Source organism: Etheostoma cragini, chromosome 4 (genome assembly GCF_013103735.1).
Source record: "Etheostoma cragini isolate CJK2018 chromosome 4, CSU_Ecrag_1.0, whole genome shotgun sequence".
Lineage (NCBI taxonomy): Eukaryota > Metazoa > Chordata > Actinopteri > Perciformes > Percidae > Etheostoma > Etheostoma cragini.
The window spans coordinates 19,541,620-19,562,301 of record NC_048410.1 but is presented as its reverse complement, the minus strand read 5'-3'; the positions used below and the strand labels follow the sequence as shown (position 1 = coordinate 19,562,301).

The window sequence follows — 20,682 nt, the reverse complement described above, 5'->3', positions numbered from 1 at the left end:
ACACACACTCTCTCTCACACACTCTCACACACTCTCACACTCTCTCTCGAAAACAAGTGAAGGAGCTTTCTCTGAGATACATAAAAAAAAGTAGCAGTTATAAATAACCTATGTGACAATGAAATATGTTTTGATTAAAAAAAATATCAACAAATAATTGTGATAATTAATCATGATCACAATATTAATCAAAATAATCATGATTATCATTTTGGCCATTATCGTGCAGCCGTACTGTGTGGACTGGGCAGATCCTCCTCCGCCCCGCAGTGTGTGGTGGTCTGGCAAAGAGAGACTAGACACATCCTTACAGTGTATGTTTCAGTTTGGCCATGAATAAATGCTGCAGCTCCTCCAGACCAACATTTGAGGATGTGCAACCCAGGTCAAGTCAGGTCTGTTTAACAAAGTTTAATTAATAACACAATAACACTTTAGATGAGAACAATATATTATTGAAAATAGCATGATTATATTGTTACATATCAAATAGAAAGCAATCCCTCAATAATTTGTCTCAAAAAAAGCTTAACCATGTCAAAGATATTTATGCTACTTCAGTAAATAAATACTAGGACCACTACAGATGAACATTTAAAGGGTAACAATGCAGTTTATTGAGCTTAATTTGCCTAACGTCTGAGTCATTTGAATGGTTATATGACTTTTTTTGATTTGAATGGTGGTAGTCTTGCGCCCCCCTAGCGCCTGTGAGCGAAGAAAAAGAAGAGAAAAAAAAACCCCACCCGGCGATTTGTTGGACTCAGCGTCACAAAGGGTCGTGTGACATCAGGTCTTGCGATGGAACAAATTGCTTCACGGCACTGCACAACGTACGCCTATTCAGGAAGCGGCTAGCTATAAGAACAAGATAGGGATGGAGTTTTATAGCCAAATAGCCAAAACTGCATAGCTCCCCTTTAATATCCAGAAATTCAGAACATAGTCACCACTGCTGACAATTCTTGTAACAATTTGGCCACAATCAAACATATTGGCCATACATAGTCCAGCCTAGGGCAGTTTCGACCTAGTTTTGTTAAAGTTAAAGTGCCCCAATGAGCATTGATCCACTTAAAAAGTCAAGAGTAGGAGTGAAGGACAACATTTCCCAGCATGAGTGTGTTAATATATGTTCTCGAGAAAGGCTGTTCTCGAAGTGGTTGTGCTTGATGCCTGGCAAGACACAAATACCACTCTCCCAAACTTAAAATGACATTATTTATAAAGGCTCAAAAATCCCTTGTCTCTGTCTTATTGAGCATCCCACTCATATCTGTATTTTCTACAAAAGGGCCAAAAAGGACGCTCTTGCTTTGACACCTTTTCTACAAACTTCATCCCAGGAAAACTACACAACGCTGAGCTCTCTTAAGTGCCTGCCTACACACTCACGACACACACACAAGGCCATTTAAGGCCAGGTCCCTTTAAAAAACAAACCTATACTGCTTTCCATTGCCCTCAACTACACACTGTCATTTCCAACAAAACAAACTCGTAGTAACCCCAGCAAATAAGGAGCGAGGGAAAGCCACATGCCACAGAAAACATGCTCCACCATGACATCACCGCATCACTCACCCTCTACAGCCAAAGGTTTGTATCCATCTAAGGCTGGAAATTGGAAGAGGTGGTGCTGCGAGCAAGAAAATGCTCTGGATGAACTCTCTCTCAAACTTGAGGAAACTGAAATTAGTGAAAAGAGGGCTTCACAGCTAAACTACAACATTTAGGAGAAACTCTGACAGCAGTGGAGCTGTCACAGCGCCTGACTCAGCAGGGCAGTATGATTGACAGCTGCCCTCTTTATCGCCCACCCAGTGCGGATGGTGAAGATGCAAACATCCGTTGGTTAAGCTAGCTGCATGATACCAACTCATGTGTCATCTTCTTATGTGCTTGCTGGTTGACGCACATGACAATTACAGGAGCTACACTGATATATGTAAAAAATATATCCCCTTGAGGTTTAAGGGTACAAAAAAACCAGAGTGAGTGAGGCAATAGCTGTTCTGGTGGAGTGTTTTTCAATGTTGATAAGCTTCTGGTTACTCATTACCTCCGCCACAACCACAGTTCACAACACTTGTTCACACTGAGCTTAGCATAACCCACTAACTTTAGGGGAATAACCCAGAGTCTACTGACAGTAGACAACCTGTCAAGAGAGGGCTTCAGTAAAGAAGACAGGGTGCTTTATTTTAACATAACTTGTTTATGAGATACTGCATGATTGACTGTAGATGAATTGCACATTGTTGCATGTTTAGCTGACCTGCAGGGCCATCTAAAAAACTAGCTATCTTAGCCGCTAAGTGGGAATAATTAATTGGAAGTGTAGTAGTTAAACACTGTCTCTAATTTCACCTATAATTAGTGCCAAATTACATAGTTATTTCTAGGAAACTTCCTAGTAAATGTGGAATTTACAAGCCTATAAAAGACGTTTCCACAAGAGCTTGAAAAAAATGCATTGTTTTTACAGCAGCAATTCCTTCTAAAAGCTGATCTTTAAGTGTGATAGAAAACACTGCGTAAACATCATTCAGGTAATCAAGACTTATGAGAAATTAGGATGTTTTTCATCCTTTGAAATATCAAAAGCTCCTGTTACCTAGTTGTATAGCTCTTACATCTCTTTTCAGCTCCACTACAACCCTAAATGCCCCCCATGAGTCAGAACAAAACTGCCACCGAGGACACAAAACTTTGCTGCTACTTATTCATGACAAAGATCTGTAACTGACAAACACCATCAGCCAAATGCATCTGTGTTTCTGGGGCCCTGACTTGTAACCACATCCTCTTTCCAGCATAAGAAGGCTTCATGCTGATAGCTTGGAAAAGGAGTAGCTACCTACTAAAATAGCTTCTTCCAGTCTCTGTTCCTGTTCAAGACTCCAAACAGCAGGCTTGCTTAGAAAAGGGGAGGAAGTTGGGTTTAAAGCGTGTGTCCTGCATCATCAGACCTGGGCTATGAAGACATTCAGGGCACAGGATGAGACTGATGTAGAATTTCAGTTAACACAGGGTAAAAAAAAAAAAGATCCAGTTATCCTTCTTGCAGAAATGTTTACTTTACTTGGAAACTGTAACAATCCATAAAGTAGACCTACTGTTTAGTTTGAGGATGGAGTACACACCTTTGCTGTTTCAAACCACTGTCCCTGCAGCAGAAATATCATGCAACAGGCTGGCATAAAGCTAAGCCACAGACAAGAGAAAGTCATTTGAGCTCTTGGGTTATCTCACTGGGAATCTAGCTAATTTGCTTACGCCAGTGGCATATGCTTATCACTCCAGGTCGTGCTAAATCCCTACAATCTGTGGCTGTGACTTTCACACAGCTACAGCAATAACTAACAGTCCGTCAGTGCATGGTGATTATCACACCCTCGGCTTCCATAACATCAATCAAATTAAAGCTAAATACCCAAAAAATACCGTAATCTTTAATCTAGTCAGTCGAGAACAGCATGTGTCCATAAACAGTGTAGTTTCATACCAGCAGCTACACTATGTCCCGTTATCAAGCTTGTTAGCAAATTGCCGCTAACTAGCTAGCTTTAACTGGCTGCGACGGGCCGCCGACACTTCACAACCGCTAGCTACAGCTCATTAGCAAGCAAGCTAGTTAGCCGACACATTCCTCTCTTCGGCGTACACTCAAAACACAGCTAGGTTGTCAGAAACACGGTGCAATCAAGCGCATTGCATAGCTCAAACGTCATCCGGACTTGGCAGGTTTTAAATCAACCCGCATCACGATGAATTTGCTCGGGAAAGACCAGATTGCTAACGTTACCTGCCCTTCCGCCTGGCCTTGACTAAAATGGGAGTGCACACTCCGTTTTGTACTTGCGTCCAATTCTTTTCATTTACCCGACACGTACAACACACGCCGTGCACCCTGCTGTAACTGCTTATTATCCCGCATGTGTCGACCCGACGTGCTCTCAAGCAAATTACTTATTTGACCGCGTTTAGCATCCAGTAAAGTTGGGCATTTCCACTCACCGTTTCTCGCTCGCTGTCTCTCGCCGCTCCGCAAGTGTCAGTTTGCCTCCGGCCTCTGTGCGCAGCAGACGTCACTCCCGACTATTTCTCATTTTTCTTAAAAGGGCATGACACATCAGCCACTCGTCCCGCATCATTTGCATGATAACGGGGCTGCTCAGTAATGATGAGTGTAGTTATGCTAAATGATGTTTTTTTTAAATATTTCTTTGAGGAATGTAATGATATTGCCTACCTTTTAGTTGAGTTTTATTTACTTAATTTTTTTGCTGCCTTTGTTTTTAATGAATTATTATGTTTTCCTAATACGTTACTACAGTACATTTATCTTATGTCCTGATAATAAACGGATGTATCGTCTTATTGAGAATGAAGAAAGGACTGTCGTGTTATCTTTAATGAGTAAAATGCCGAAATGTTTTATAATTGATGTTTTTGTCACATGTTGTAGGGATCTATGAGAGTATTTACACGAAATGTAATAGGGGAGGGGACCACTAGTGATGAGTGTCTCTATAAATACACAGTGCACACACCCTGGTTTTAATTTTATTACTAATAGATTGCAAACAAATTTATTCCAGGACTTGTATTTAAACATTACACATTCCTGATCAATGACTTACTTTCTGGTTGTGAAGTTCAAAAGAGCAACAGCAAAAATACTACAAGAAAAAATATCTATGTCTTAAGAGATATGACTAATTAAATAATTACCCAAGCTACAAACTCCAAGCAGTTTGAAGTCTTTTCGTGCAAGTCCAAATCAATTATTCTCTTTGTCTTTGTCTTTGTGGGCAAGTCCAAGTCATGAGCAACTTTCTAGTAAATTTCATGTTTCACAAAGACAGACCATTTCAACATTTCTTTTAAAAGCTGTTAACATTGTTCTTAATTCTAATTAGAACTGAAAAGTCTAGTCTATTAATCAAAAACTCAATTGATAGACAATGAATCTGATAATTTGCAAATAGTCAGATTAGTAGCTAAAATATTGTAAAAGTTAGTTGCAGTCTCAGACCTAATATTTAAACATGTGTCACGTAGGGGAAGATCTTGCTGCATTTCATCTTTAGGGTTCTGGATTTCTTTTCCTGGTTAAAAGGATTTTTTGATTCTTTATTTTGACTAAGTGTACAGCTCGGCCATGAAACCATGAACCCTACCAGACCCCACATTTCCCTTCCCCACCCCCTTCATCCAGTGTCCTTCACCTGTCACTACACAGAGCGGGCCACAAACAGACAACAGGTGTCTGTCACGCCAACATACAAAAATGTGAGTGGAAAGTCCTCCCTTATGTGCTTTTTGTAAACATCCTAAAAGAGCCAGTTACACAATTACGGCCAATCAAAAAAGGCAATGCTGGCCTGAATATTTGTGAGGACTACCCTCTAGTGGAGAATGAGTAATCCTGTCTAAAGAGCATGGATTACGGGTGACTGTAACCATCCGCTGTACTCAAAGATTGATGTAAACTCATTTTCACAAACTATACCAAAACTAAATGCATCTACAGTATGTATTCATACGACAACAGACACATTAAACAACTTATTTCTTTATTGTACCATAGAATATTCTATAATACAGATTTCATACAGTATGCATCAATCCCTTGCTTGAGTTTCACCATTTGTACTGCCTAAGCCATCCTTTGTCAGTGTTAGCCTTATCCACACCTTTGTGTTGAATGTAAAAACGCTGTCACATACAAATTAATTATCTAACTCTGTACAATCTAAAATAAATAAACCACTTTGAAACAATTCCATATTGCAGGGATAGCATTGTATCTGATTGGTGCTTGCCTTTGTAACTCTAAAATTATAAAAAAGGGCCAGCCAAATGTCAGTGGCCAGCCCAAGCAGGTGACAATATGTAAAGCAAATAAAGACTAACATAAGTGAACAGAAACAGAAAGCGTTTACTGTATATACACATAAGTATACCATCCTTGCATATAACTCATGATGTCTTTGTGTGATGTGTACTTGTTAGAGTCAACAGAGCTTGTTTGTCTTGATCTCCCTCTTGATGGGCTACATGCAGAATGAAAAAACAGAGAAAACACCTCTTCCCACAAACCATCCAACAACAAATCTCACCACATGTCTGTATTAAAGCGATGTGAGGTGAAACAGATGCACATGATAAGGCTGAGAATGGCAAAAGGCTGATCTGTACATGGCTCTTGAAAGAAGGAAAATGAAGATGTATTTTGTCCTTCACTTGACACAGTCCATTGAGTTGGGTGCTATTATTTGATGTGTGGTATTTGACATCTCCATTTCTTCTTTGTAACATCAGCAAGGAATTCAAAAAGGCCTAGTACATAAGAAGTGGGGGAGTCCTCTTATTGGTATTGTCTGTAGTCTCCAAAGGTGGGGGAGGGCATGGGAGCTGGGGCGGGTTCCTCTGCAAACTGGGGCCCTGGAGAGAAAAGAAAAACTCAACTTTAGAGTGAGAACACTGTTAGTTGGTAAATAGACAATACCCTAAATTAAAAGTATAACTTATAACAATAAAGTATGTGGTGTAGCACTACAACTAATGAATATGTTTATTTTCTATTAATCAGCAGATTGTTCTTCCCAATCAATGGTTTAACCCGTTTGGTGCATAAAAAACCTTCACAAAATAGTGAAAAGTGTTCTTTCCCAAGGCTATCTAATAATATCACACACACACACACACACACACACACTTAACACTTAACACTTAACACTTAACACTTAACACTTAACACCGATTTCTTGTATACAAACTGCAAAACAATATACTATTACTCCAAGTATTTAGTTAGTACTGCATATTATTTGTATGCAGACACATTATTGGAGGTTAACTGCAAATATGCAATTGTGTACAATGTGTAGATTTTTGTATTTTTAATTAACAACACTAACGATGGCTCTGCTGGTTAGGGCTTCCGCATGTCTGTTTTCTACTCACGCATAAAATTAGTTGTAATTTAAAGCGCATTATTAACATAAAAAATAGTTTTTTGACATCTCTCAATCATGCAACACAGACTGGATAGCGTATTCCATTTCCCAAATGTAGCAACTCCATGAGAAGCCCCCACTTTTTTCAACTTTGAGTCTAATTTTGTCGTGATTAGTGCTGCGGAACTCTAAATAGGCAGCTGCTTAAATCAAACAAATGTCCCGCTGTTTATGTGTTTTGAACTTACTAACCCTATCTACATTGATTGGTCAAGGCTCCCAATTTGTCTGTGAGCCTCTGTCTGTTTCACTACAGGCAGATTCATGTATTTGCTACGGTGTGAGGGGAAATAAAATCAATACATACAAACACTGTTGATTTACTTCCATGGAGCCATAAAACCTATTTTGGTTCTATACATTTCTGCGGTCAGTCAGCCTGGTAAAGGCAGGTTAGCGCCGGCAGGTTAGCGCCGGCAGGTTAGCGCCGGCAGGTTAGCGCCGGCAGGTTAGCGCCGGCAGGTTAGAGCCGGCAGGTTAGCGCCGCAGAAGTTGCTACTGACCAAAAGGTAGAAAAGTTGACGGAGTTGGTGTAGATTGTATTAAGGAACAATACTGCGCAGCTCACTTCTCACTTCCAGTTAGGCCTGTACGATAAATAGCTATAAAATCACAATCTTTATTTACCCCGCATGAGATTTAATTTTTGAAAATATCTGATTTGATGCAATTCTCTCCCTTCTCTTCACTGAAGTCTCTATGTTTGACTGCCGTGATGGGCAATGTGCTATGGGTGCCAACAAAAATCAGTTTGGTACTGCCAATATGTTTTGTTTTGTCATGCTTCATGTGTGCAATAAACGTTACACTTTGTGAGAAAAGAATTGTGGCAGAGAATCGTGATATCAATTCTAAGCTAAAGGCCTACTTTCAGTGTAAATTTCCAGTAAATAACAGGCATAATAGGCTGATAGTTTAAAAAGATGTTCTATAGGTGAAGAATAATCTGTGACACACAATGTCTTATAAAAGCGTTTTAAAATGCACTGGATAAACTGAAAGTACAAAGTGGTCCAGCTGAAAACACTTTTATTCCGTTTTTAGAAAAATAGATATACTGTATATATCGCACACAAATTTATATTCCATGGTTTAGTAAGCATCGGGATTAGATGCTGTTTTTGTGCAAAGCATGTTAGCGGGTGGAGAGGAAACTAATGTGTCTACGGTATAGTCAGCAAAGACAAAGCTGTCAAGTGGAGGGCTACCAGAGGTGAAACGGTACTTTCTCTTTGCCACAGCAGAGGTCATCTTTCACAACTACGGCGGCATTTATAGCTGGCGGAGTTACTGACCTCTGACATTAAGGTTTTACTAGCTGATGTAAAGGAGGTAGATTTCTAACATACAAAGTCATCAGCCTGTCTTATCCCTCTTTGCGTCTCCAATCATTTAATGACACAAACTTCCAATGTCAGAAGGATTACTCACCAGTCGGGAACTGTGAAGAGGCAAACCTAGTAAGCAAGATCCCAGCACCTTCTATCAACGCCAGCAGGATACCTCCCATGGCTGCAGAGCCTACCATGGCTACTGGTCCATCTACAGAGGAACCAGGAATGTTAGTATTACTTACACACACACATACTACATTAGTCACCACCGTTCAGAAAATCTGTAGATTAAACGAGGAAGTTGAGATGTAACTGCATCCATTGAAAAATGTCCATGTTCTTTTTGATGATACATAACTTAAGGCTCTACACACTGATACAGGTGTTTTCCCTTTTACTGCCTAATTAAACCCGTTTTCAGATCTAGTATGTGGAGCCTTGCTGGAAATTACACAAGGTCATCAAAGGCCAAGTACTAATATGGTGTAGTCCTGCCCCAGTAAGTGCATCAAAATGAACAGGACAGTGAACAAATGTCAATCCCAGTCCTGAAAAAAGAGGTCTAATCAGGAAAAAGAATTAACTGTGCGGGATCTAATTACAAGATAATTAATTAAATAAAACTCCAGTTCCTCTTATTCAAGTATGTTAACATGCTTAGCTACACAATTTCAATAACTCTACTTAGTAGGTATAGATAGGCCTGCACAATTAATCGTTTTAAAATCGCAATCTCGATTCCCCCTGGTCGCAATTTGATTTTTTATTTATTTAGATTTAGATTTTTTATTTATTTAGATTTATTTATTTTTTCTGACTTTGATGTTCATTTGATTTTACGGGCCGACTGCATCACAAGTGCTACAACATAACAGACTTTAAAGCACTCCCAAGTGCTGCAATGCTCTCCCTTGGCTTTATTGAAGCATCCAAGTTTAAAGGCTTGTGATGTGCACAATGTTAGCCTAACAAGCCAGAACAACATCAAGATGTTGGGTCTGGGAACTCAGCATTGGCAGGGCTCAATCCTAGGGGCAGGATAAACGGTTGTCTTTCATATTCACTCCGCATGCAGTAGGATAGCGCTACAACCAACCAGAGCAACGCTAGTTGATAGATTCAACTTTTGCTGTCCAGTCGGCAAAACGGTGAACACATCTTATTTTTTTAAGAATGACTTCAGTGCTTAACTCCAAATCTTCCAGAGATGTGGAGTTGGATATGGCTGCAGCCTGAGACCTAGCATCTCACGCCTCCTGTCTCATGCCCTCGCGGCTATGCAGAACCATCACAACGCACAACTCTGCCGTCCTTATGTTAGGCCCGCCCACCAACTCAATACACGATGTGATTGGTCTGACTAGAGTTTGGTTTTTCCAGCTCATAAGCCAACGGAAAGTTGCCAAACTGACCCTAGCTGCAAATTACATTTGTTGCCGCTTGGGTATGTCTAGGTTTCTAAGCTAGCACAATGTGCTATAGGTGCCGAAACAAATCTATGTTTAGTACTGCCAATTTGTTTTGTTTTGTCATGGTTCATGTGTGAAATAAACATTTCACTTAGTGATAAAAACAATCGTGACAAAGAATCGTGATATCAAATCGAAGCTTAAAAAATCGTAATTCATATTTTTCCCTGAATCGTGCAGGCCTATTAGTAGAGTTGCACGATTCAGAAAATTTCACAATTCAATATTGATTTTTAGGCTCAAGATTTGATTCAAATAGCGCCGTGGATATAAACACATCCTGTTGGTGTGGGAGACCTGGGTTTGATTCACACTGCGATACATGAACTACTTTGGCCCTGAGCAAGACACGTAACCCTAGTTGCTCCAGAGACGTGCAACCTCTGATATACTGTACATAGCAAAATTATAAGACGCTTTTGATAAAAGCGTCAGCTAAATGACATGTAATGTAATGAATCAGTTTTGGAATTTTATGAATCGATTTTGAATCTGTAGTCAAGAACTATCAACAGAAAAAAAGGTAGATTTCGAAAAACCACAGGTTGACTTTAGATTTTCTAATGAACTACACGGCTGCAGTTAAGTTTGACTTTTCATTCGACAAATAATGGAGATTGATGTTGTATAATGATGCACAGTTAATCCATAGTCTGGAGGAATGTTGTGCCCAATAAACAATGACATCGGACAGTTCTTACTTCTTCTACTGGCACCGGACTGTTTAGAAAAGTCAGTGACGAGCACAGCGCCTCTCTAAAAAACTGATATTTACTCAAAGCACAGTAACAGAAATATTTGGGCATTATAGAAAAAAACCTGCTAAGCAAAAACATTTCCACTTTTTCCAAAACTTTAGCCACCCATTGATCAGTCTTACTTGTCTTAGTTTTGATAATGCAGTAAGATTACTTTTAAACTTTGTGTTCAGTGTCAAACAGCAACATCATGGTTTCCTTTTGCATGTATGCGCTAGCTATATATATATATATATATATATATATACACACACACACACACATATACATACACACACACACACACAGTACTCACTTCTCGCAGCAAGGATAGCTCCTGTCATGGCCCCACTTGTTATTGAGTTCCAGGGATCCTCCTTCCCTCGTACTTTTACTAAACCACAGTCAATCATGGAGAAGAGGCCTCCCCATACTGCAAAGCTTCCTGCAACCCAAAAAAAGATTCAACAAGTTCAACAAGAAACATATGATGCTTTGCACTTTTTAGGCTATTTTGCCTTCACTGTAAGTTACACCTAAATGTCTTTCTTAAGAATCAAATAGTCTAGAACTGTAGGCTTGAACAGCGATTAACATGCTATAAAGCTGACTACAGTCCCTTTTCTCTGCAAAGTTGAAGAACACAAAGTGGGTATTTGATACTTAAGATGAATGTTTTTAATTTCAGGTAGATAATATTGAAATTCATCAGTCATTTTTACCTCCAAGCTGTGGGGCTCTAGTCTTGATGGCAGTCAAGCTACCTCTCATTCGGTGGTTCATTCCCTACAAGAGAGAGCAAACACCATCAATGGAAATTCCATGTCAACTCATCACAAGTAGAAGCCATTGTTATTTGAGCTTGTATTTACATCATTACAAATATGCTATATACCATAACCTTTTCCCAACATGGCTAAGTGTGGTGCTTTAGACCCTCATCTTTAATATATTTTAAGCATCTAAACTTAGAAGCTAAGCTAAGCTAAGTGCAAAAAACACCTAATTCATGGCCAGGTTGGCTCAGCTGGTAGAGCAGGCGCACATATACAAAAGGTTTACTCCTCGACGCAGCGGCCATGGATTCAACTTTGTCATGAGGCCCTTTGCTGCATGTCATTCCCCCTCTCTTTTTAATAAGAAAAAACAATCTTAGTTTTCAATAAAATTTTACATTACATTGTTACAGTTTGAGCACTAGACCTACTGATATTTTATGTTTTACTATATTTCCAAATAGGCAAAAAATGTGCCAACACTTTGGCTGACCACAGAAAGATACAAAGATACATGTAATTTAGATTATTTAGTGCCCGGTTAAAATTATGTAAATATCATACGGTAAAGCAGCTAAAATAATGACATCTCTGAAGAGTTGAAAGTGCCATTAATCATCCGACAATGACAAAACATAGTATAGCGCATGCTCTCAACAGGTATCAAACCAGTCTCATGTCGTATGTTGTATGCTCTGTATAAGGATGTCATAATTTATTAAGACAATGTTAAACCACATGTCTGAACTTACTGAGGGTGCATTTCTGAAGCCTTTTACTGCTTGAAAAATTCCTCCTCCAATTGCTCCCATGGTGAAGGCTCCCCCACAGTCGTCCACAATCCTCCAGGGGCTGAAAGCACAAGACAGCCGTTAGCAATTGTCACTGTCATGTGTTCAGTACATACTATGTATGACATGTAGGGATGTAACATTTGTGATTACTGTCCAAATAGCTTATTTATGTGTTCTATTCGTCCACAACAGAAAGGTTTTGGCAGAACACCAGTGTTTATGACATAGCATGCTGGTTAACCAGGTTAGTCAACTATAATTATCATTACATCACTCCTTCTGGCCTTAAACGTGATGTCTTGAGTCCAAACCACATAGTGAGCACATACTAACCAACTAAAAAGATAAATTGAGAACTGAAATGTAAATTTTCATTTATTTTAAAAGCAAAAGGCCTACCTGTTACATTGAAATTTGTATTATGCAAGCAGTGCAGATATTAATTTCCAGAAAATACTTTTATTGCCTGTTATTACAGTATATAATACTATATTTTCTTTATTTGCCAAGTACATTTTTACACATGTAAAAAACATACGAGAAGTGTAGCTTTGTTTGTAGTTAGGAGCAGTGGGCAGCCACAGTCCGCTGTTTGTTTAGGTTTAGGCAGGAGGACACAAATCTAGACGGGTCTAAGATTTTGGGGCACCGGCGCCCAGCTCCAGTTGTAATTAGAGTAAACGTAACCTGGCATGCACGTCTTAATGGTGGGAGGAAACCCACTCGATAACGGGGTCAACATGCTCACTATACTGCATGACAGCAGGATATGGGTATAAACGTGTACAATGCTAAACACTGGCAAGATTACCGATTTAGAATCCACATCGACATTATTATTTTACCAGTGTTACGTGTCCAGATAGATTGTTGTGCAATCCTCAGGCTGCCCCCCACAGATAACGTTAGCACACAGGTGGCTAACTAAGCTAGCCTAACAATATGCTTAAGAAAGATCCTGATAAAAATGACTGATAATGAACAGATAAAACTGTTACAACGGCGCTTGACATTAACTGTGGATCACATATCAGAATATGGAGACTAAGTGACTGGAGTTACTTAACTAAATGGAATGGCATGTAGGCGAGTGAACCGACAAGGTCAACAACGTGATCTAGCAACCAAGGTCTGACGCTAGCACACACCGCCAATACATTTATACGTAAAATTAGCATTTGTGCTAACTGTAGTTATAAAAGCCGGTTTTCAGATATTTTGGATTATACCACATGTTGTACCATACAAATAAGTATACACACTTAACGTGCTTATAGCTTCAAAGAGATGCCGTAGTAAAAACACAGGGCAAATATATATATTTTATCTGGTTATAAAACTCACCATGGTTCTCTGGCATACTCCTCCATCTTGTTCTTTGACTGTTCCCTGTGACGTCACGTGACGTGTATTGGCAATCTGACGCAACGTGATGTCTTAAAGGAGAATTGCACGTGTTTTTGAACAAACAAGGTCAGCTTGAGGGAACTTATGTTACACGGTCGGAACAGGTTATGGTTGGAAACTTTTAGCTTGTTGATTTAGCACAAAATGGTTGACCCCGCATTCAACAGCAGTTGTTTATTTATCAAGTGTTTCTCTGCTGACAGTTGACCTCGGTGGTCCAAAGTTGCCGAACGCCCAGTATTGGGGGAGACCGAGGTGAACCAACACAAATGAAAAATATTGTGCTTGATCTAGGCAACTTGTGCATCAGATTATAAACGCAAGAGCAGACTAGTCGACTTAAATATAAAAAAAAGTATAATATTATAATTATAATAGGCTAATAAGTTTAATTTCTTCTTGTATCTTTTTAAACTCTTTGGGACAGTTGTAGCAGTAGTAGCCTACGGCTTTGCCACAGCCTCCTCCAAAGCATGCTGCAGGAGAGTCTAGCTACACCAGTATTTGGGGATGAGAGGAAAACGTGCTCTGGTTTATTGACTATTCCAAAAGAAAACTCAGATTGGACAATTGGTCTAGCTAACTGTCTCAATACACCCTGCAGAGATCTGAGGAGCAGTTAACAATAGTCCTCATAAATTACCGGAATGACCAGAATTTCCTGCAGCGCTGGAGCAATCCCGGAAGTGGAACTTGAAGTATATAGACTACTGCAACAATGTTTGTGTCTAGTCTTGCAGAGACTCTTTATTTTCTATTTTCATCTTGTTTTTCTGAGAGCGGGACGTTTATGGGTGTCAGCAAAGAGCACCTGGGCCCACGTGGGTGTGTAACCTCCAGCCAATAACAGCGTGTAGGTGGTGCAGCACAATCTCATTCCCATGTAACGCTGATTTTGGTTCCTCTTTCAAAATGTTGTTGAAGACCTTAATTATATTAGCTGACCTATATCAGCTAATAATATAAAGGTGTAAATGCTAACATCTGCATATGCAAACTGGTTTTATGTTTTATGCGAGGAAATGGGGGTCAATAGTGCCCCCTATAGCAGTTAATGTGGCCATGCTACAAAGAGGAAGGAACCTTAATATGCGGTCAACTTAAAGACTAAATTACAGTATACCTGTTGTGAAAATATAAGAATGTCCACTGAGTTACTTTCGGCATACAAAAGATCACCTCAACAACAACCAGTAATCTGAACAATCCGTAATCTCAACATTTTCATTCCTTCCCCTCTTTTTCCTCCATGAGAGATCAGTTCCATTGGTCAGGGTACAGCCGGGAGACAGACTGCTGGCCTGCATCCCATTATTAGGAACGAGAAAGGAATGAATTGCAGAGCGAGCTTTCATCGAGAAATGCCCAAATATAGGCATTTCATGGTCGCGGAGGCGGAGGTCGATGGAGACATAAACTGGCCTGCTGCTGGTGCTGTTCTTTGGATGATGACGGGTAGACTGTACACAGCTCCTGCTGGTTCCCTGCAGCTTTTGACATCCAATGTAAAGAAATGTTTTTAATTTCTGGTCTCAGAGACACTTTCAATTTAAATCAGTGTAGATAATAATGGAAAGATTCTTTGAAAATTGTCTTAAGTTTTAAGAAGGTACATGCAGTAGGCTACCATAGGAGTAATTTAAATCTGTTTTTAATGTTGCAGGTTAATTGTTGCTATGGATACATAATGAATGTATGGCTCTGTATATAGTGTGCATATTTTTCTAGCATGAGCTAGATCTGAAATGGAATGCACACACAGTGAAAATGGAAATACCTGAGTATAAATATTGAGTGTGAACAATTTCATATAGTTCATAAACCAACTGAAATGAATGACAGCTCATTTTCAGTTGTATTTCATTTTACATAATTTGTACACATATTCTCATTGTGATATCAGCCAGGCATAACATTACACTTGTGACTTTGCAAACATACCACAATCTTTTATTGAAGACATACAGGCTCTGTAAGAAAGGCATGTGTAATCAGATATGAAAGAGAGTCCTTCTTTACAGAGTGCACATATAAGTGCATCTCTGATTTTTTTTATCTGATCAAATTTCTTTTTGAAATGACATTCACTTAAAAGTATGGAGGGTTAATATAAGCCAGTAATGGTTTCACAACCCCCCCCCCCCCCCCCCCCCCCCAGGTTAAGACATGTGGGTGTATTATATTACAAGTTTTGTAAGGTATTTAAACACCAAGGCAGAATGATTCTGTACAAAAAAAAATAACATCAAATACTGAAGGACAGCCATTTGCACTTCCTGATAAAAATGCATTATGTAATTATTTTCATGCTCAAACTCTTTTGTCATACACCAGGATTCCACTGGGCTGCTTTCCAATCCATTAAACCCTGCCTGAGATGTCTTGAGATTTGGCAATGAGACACACAAAGACCACCATGACCTTTTTTCTTACCCAGATTGTTTTAAGTCAGGCCGCCATGTTTGTTAATTCCCTGATATTTCCGCCATTTCAAAATTCCCAGTTTGAACAGATTTTCAACTTACAAGTATAAGGTGGAATTCCTCTCCACAAAAATAAATGGTCAACTGAATGTCCACTATATCACTAATAAAAGTGTTTGTATATTAGAACTTTATAAAGTTTTAAGTTATTCATATCTCTTGATAAGCTCATCACACATTCCCACCACGCTCACGTTCAGATGCATACACAAGCCGACATGTTATGTGATCGGCTTCATATTATCTAGTGCAAATAACCAGCAAAGCGTCAATAAGTACTGAAGACAAACAACCACAAAACTCAGGCACTCTATGCTGTCGGCCAATAGAGAGCCCTGCATCACCCATTCTCCCTAGAGTCCTTTTGGTCCAGTGTTTTCGGGGAGAACTCATAGTGAGGGCTAGTCATCCGCCCGATGGGCATCTCATGTTTCGCTTTCTCCAACCGTTCCACGGCGCAGTTCTTTGACTGCATCTTGGGAGTGTTGAGTGTATCTCATCTCTATTCTCCCTCGCTCTTCTTTTTCAATTCATATTCCAACAGGAAATATTACTGCAACCACTTTGGCACCGGCACCTGTGGGAAAAATTAAATGTAAGTATGTGAAGATATATTATTGTAGCTCCACCACAAGATACCTAAATCCATAAACCCATCATACATACCTTCTTAAGTTGTTTCTTATCGGTTCCTCTGATCGAGGCAAGCAGTTGGTCCCTTGAGTTCTTGCTACCGCCTGGGCTTTTTCCATCCAGCTTTCTCTGCGACACCGGGGTCAGAGAGTTCCTCAAAGCGTCTACATCCAGCATAGGAGGCGGAGGAGGTGGAGGTCCACCCCCAGGAGGAGGCGGAGGTGGAGGAGGAACCGGACCTCCAGCTCCTCTTTTAGGAGTCAGCTTTGGTGATGGCATAGGAGACGGTATAGGGGAAGGTTTGGGGGAAGCTCTGGGCGAGCTTCTCAGAGATCCTCCACCGCCCACCTTGGGTACCTCCAGTGTGTCCTTCTTCTCCCCATTGGCCTGGGCCTGCTTCTGCTCCTGTAGGCGCTTCTGCCTCTGTCGGTCCATGTTGCGACTCAGTATGTTTGTTGTAGTCATTCTGGGTCCAGCTAACTCAAAGTGGTAGCCCAGTTTGAGCAGCGTGGTGTTTTCTTTCAAGATCTTGGTCATCTCCATCTCCGTCTTCCCGCCGCAGATGTGACGCTGGTTTTGAAAGCGAAGCTCAGTCAGTGTGGAGTTGTGTGGTAGCGCCTGGATCAGAGACAGGATGCCCTTGCCAGTGAGATGGTTGGAGTCCACATTGATACTGGTGAGAGTCTTGTTGCTGCGGAGCGTGCCTGCGATGGCATAAGCCACGTGGTCGTCCGCACGGCAGTTAGCCAAAGCAAACGTCTTGACATGGGTGTTCTTGTGCAACGCTTCTGCAAACTCGATGAGTGTTTTGGTCTTGATGACTTCTGAGTTGTTGACGTTGAGCTCAGTGAGGGAGGGGTCGTTGCTCCAAATCTGCTCCATCAGCTCATCAAACATGCTCGAGTCTTCGTCCTCCTCCTCTTCCTCTTTCGCCTTGTTGTATGGGGTGTTTTTGGCCACACAGTTGCCAGGTTTCTCACTTTCCTCTACTTTTTGAACTTGTTCTTCACTCTCTTTTTTTTCTTTTTTCACCTCTCCTTTCTTCTCCATGCTCACCTTCTTCTCCTTCTCTTTCACATGGTCACTATGGTTGACGAGCTCTTCTCTATCTGTTCTTTTCTCTGCCTTGTCATGTTTCACCTGCACCTCGCCCCTCTCTGATGGTTGTCGCTCAAGTTTGACGTCAGGCTTGTTTTTATCTTCAGCTTTTTTCTCCTCTGCTTTAGGCTTCTTCTCTTCCGATTTACTCTCTGGAGCCGGGCTGTCTTGTGCCTTGCTCTGCTTCTCCAACATTTTAGATACAAGTCCTTGTGTCCTAAAACTCTCAGATTTTCTTTCCTTTTCCTTGCCCGCTTCCTTTTCATGTTTCTCTCGTAGCTTTGAGATAATGTCTTTGGTTTTGCTCTCATCTCTTCTCCTACAATCTTCTTTCCTCTCTTTGCCGTCATCCTTTTTTTCCTGTAACTTGGAGATCATGTCCTTTGTTTTGCTACCTGTGCTCTCTCTGTTTTCTCTCCTGTCTCTTATCCTATTGTCCTCTTGTTTCTCTTTCTCTTTGGTCTCCTCTTTCACCTCACTCTCTCTACTTTCCTGCTTCCTGTATCTACTCGAAAGCCGACTTCGCTCCTCTGTCAAACTTTCGGGACCTTTGCTGTTTCTTTCGTCCAAATTAATATCTCGTTCACTTGAGACACTAGCATGTCTTCGTAGCCCTACTGTCACGTCGTCGTTCCCCTCCTGGCTCAGGCCCATCTTCCTTAGATATTCCTGCTTCCTGCTCTCCTTCTTTGTCTCACCCTGCAGGAGGACATGTATGAGGAGTTGAAAATTATATGAGTGTTATGTCTGAAAGCAAAGCAGTTAAACACATGTCAATACTAAGGAACCTCTTCACAGCTTGCATAAATGGAGCCCCAGGAAAGACTTTGGACACTTGGCTCAGCATTGCTGAATCCTTGAAGTTCATGCTACATCTGTGTGTGTATGTGTGTTTGGTCCTTTTTGTTTTAAGCCGGTCTCCCTGTCAATGCCTCTTATTTGTTTGTGTGTTTGTCTTGTCTGTTACTGTGTGTCTTGGTTGTGAGCTACATAGTTCTTGCTGTTGTGTTTTTGTCTCCCTCCTTCCCGTATTTCCTCTCTTTGTTTTGCAAGGAAACATTTGATCCCAAGGAAGGATTGTGGAAAAGGTGCACTGTGCCTTCTTCAGTGTGTGTGTAGTGTACTTTTCTGTATGTTGTCTTCTGGACCAATGTTTTGCACTTTTGTTTGGCTGTTTAAATGAAAACAAATTGATCACAAAAAGATATATGTCAATATCAAAAACAGTTAGTGTTTAGTGAAAAATGAGTGTGTCAACAAATGTAGTACCCTTAACCAAAAGAAATTACAACAGGTACAGAACAAGGCCATAATGATGCCATCATTAAAAATCAGTTATTGTCCTTTACAGAAGATTGTACAAACATACAGTATATTATGCATGTAAAGTATGTAAAGTATAACACCTAACACCCATGCAAATACTCTATTCCTTTACTGTCAATCAGCTCGATGTCCATCTGCTCACTGTAAACATGCATTCTCTCTCTGACACCATATGGCATGTGTGTTTACAGTGAGCAAAAGGACAAGGAGCCATGTTTTTTATAGTGCAGGGATACATTTGCAACGAGTGTTTAATTTGTGCAAAGTGTTTGATTTGTGAGTCTCCATCTGTTTTTCTGTGTGAGGCCGTGGCCCTGGCAGATGTATCCTTAAAAGGAAGTGAGCGTAGGAGCAACCAACCAAGGAATTCCATCAGGCCGGGATTAAGAAGCTCCGCAGGGCCTCCACTCCATCGAACGAAGTGCCTTTCCTTTAAATACACAAACTGCAAGAAACCTGGCTCGCTGACACTAAAAGGAGGGCTCTTTTATAGAATGTCACAGGAATTAAAGAAATGATTTGGTGTGTTTCTGATGCTGTTTGCCAATGCATGTCAGCAAGCTTTAAGAGTGAAAACAATATTTTTCCTGGGACAGAAGCCAACTCTACACTATTTATGAGCTGATGTACTCAGGGTGCATGGGGTCCAGTTGGCGCTTTGCTTCAAGCAAAATGAAAGAGAGCACATTAAAGCTATTATTAGAAACACCTCGGGGACAGTGGATGTTACATAATCTATCATTTGTAAGTGCGTACATTGTTGTTTGATTTAATAAATTCCTCCAAAGTCACCCACCTGCTGGTCATCTTTATTGAAAAACAGTGTAAATTCAAACATCTAAAGAGAGTAAAATGTAAAATCCAACTAATCCAGATAGGTTAAGCTTTCACAAACCTCAAATGACTGTTGCCTCTCACTGAGCCTCCCTTTACGGTCACTCTCCCGTCTGCCGTCAAGTTTAGCTTCCCGGACGTTGTTGCTCAAAGGTACCTGCGCAGCTTGGCTATCCCCTTGGACAATGATCTTCCCATCCTCTGGCTTGATGTCTGGCACTTTCATCATGTCCTTCTCCAGCTCCTCCATCTCCTCAGGGGAGAGCGTGGACAGCAGGTTGTCCAGGTCTGGGTCCTCACTGACCTGGCGGCCTGTACAGGTCAGGCCTCTCACCTTTCTTCTGGACATGGTTGCCTAAAAAAATCTGGGGTAAATGCCCGTAGAGACAAAAAGAGGAATTTGGTTCCTTTGGATTGACTGAGGGTGTTGGTATAATGAATATCTTTATTTAAATCTAATTATTTAGTAATTTCTCTCCTATGGTGAGAAGCTGAGGATGCCCAAAGCTGGCCAAAGCTGGTTTCCTGCTGTCCCGTCGCGTCCCGCTCACCAAAAAACCACCAGCGGCATCAATCCTGATACAAAGAGGCTGGACTTAGTCTTGCAGTGAGGGGTACTAGGGATGAACTGCAAGAGCCTCGCATCATCAAAGTGAACTGTGAGGCTGGGACATTCTTCAAAATCCTGTGAAAGTGCATGTCCTTATTTAGCTTAGGGTACACACTCCTTTAAAGGTAATGGGAAGGGCTGAAGTTTACAGGT

The 20,682-nt window shown here is 40.7% G+C and overlaps 3 protein-coding genes across 6 annotated transcripts in view; all 3 read right to left on the bottom strand.

Moving 5' to 3' along the window:
- Positions 1-4,280, bottom strand: part of LOC117943332 (ras-related protein Rap-1A-like) — a 22,870-nt gene extending 18,590 nt beyond the window's left edge. Inside the window, exon 1 of one of the 3 annotated variants that reach the window (XM_034869411.1) lies at positions 4,021-4,280. The gene's annotated coding sequence lies outside the window, so the exon portion shown is untranslated. Of the gene's footprint in view, positions 1-1,584; positions 1,761-4,020 lie in introns of those variants that run through there. The other 2 variants (XM_034869412.1, XM_034869413.1) reach the window with 2 other exon arrangements.
- A 1,301-nt stretch (positions 4,281-5,581) lies between these two features.
- timm17a (translocase of inner mitochondrial membrane 17 homolog A (yeast)) lies at positions 5,582-13,668 on the bottom strand. 2 transcript variants are annotated; one of them, XR_004656338.1, is made up of 7 exons: positions 13,483-13,668; positions 12,097-12,196; positions 11,291-11,354; positions 10,885-11,013; positions 8,460-8,570; positions 7,221-7,301; positions 5,582-6,453 (listed from the first exon to the last, which is right to left on the bottom strand). XR_004656338.1 is itself a non-coding variant. In XM_034869414.1 (6 exons), the coding sequence occupies exons 1-6, from the start codon at positions 13,506-13,508 to the stop codon at positions 6,377-6,379; spliced, it is 507 nt and encodes a 168-aa protein (XP_034725305.1). In that variant the 5' UTR covers positions 13,509-13,668; the 3' UTR covers positions 6,256-6,376. The 2 variants fall into 2 exon arrangements, 1 of the variants encoding a protein (XP_034725305.1); XM_034869414.1 differs by lacking the exon at positions 7,221-7,301 and having other exon boundaries at positions 6,256-6,453.
- Positions 13,669-15,455: 1,787 nt separating this feature from the next.
- On the bottom strand, positions 15,456-20,586 carry lmod1b (leiomodin 1b (smooth muscle)). The gene is made up of 3 exons (XM_034869771.1): positions 19,981-20,586; positions 16,695-18,458; positions 15,456-16,605 (listed from the first exon to the last, which is right to left on the bottom strand). Exons 1-3 carry the CDS (start codon positions 20,266-20,268, stop codon positions 16,579-16,581), a joined length of 2,079 nt encoding a protein of 692 aa, XP_034725662.1. The 5' UTR covers positions 20,269-20,586; the 3' UTR covers positions 15,456-16,578.
- Between the last annotated feature and the right edge of the window lie 96 nt (positions 20,587-20,682).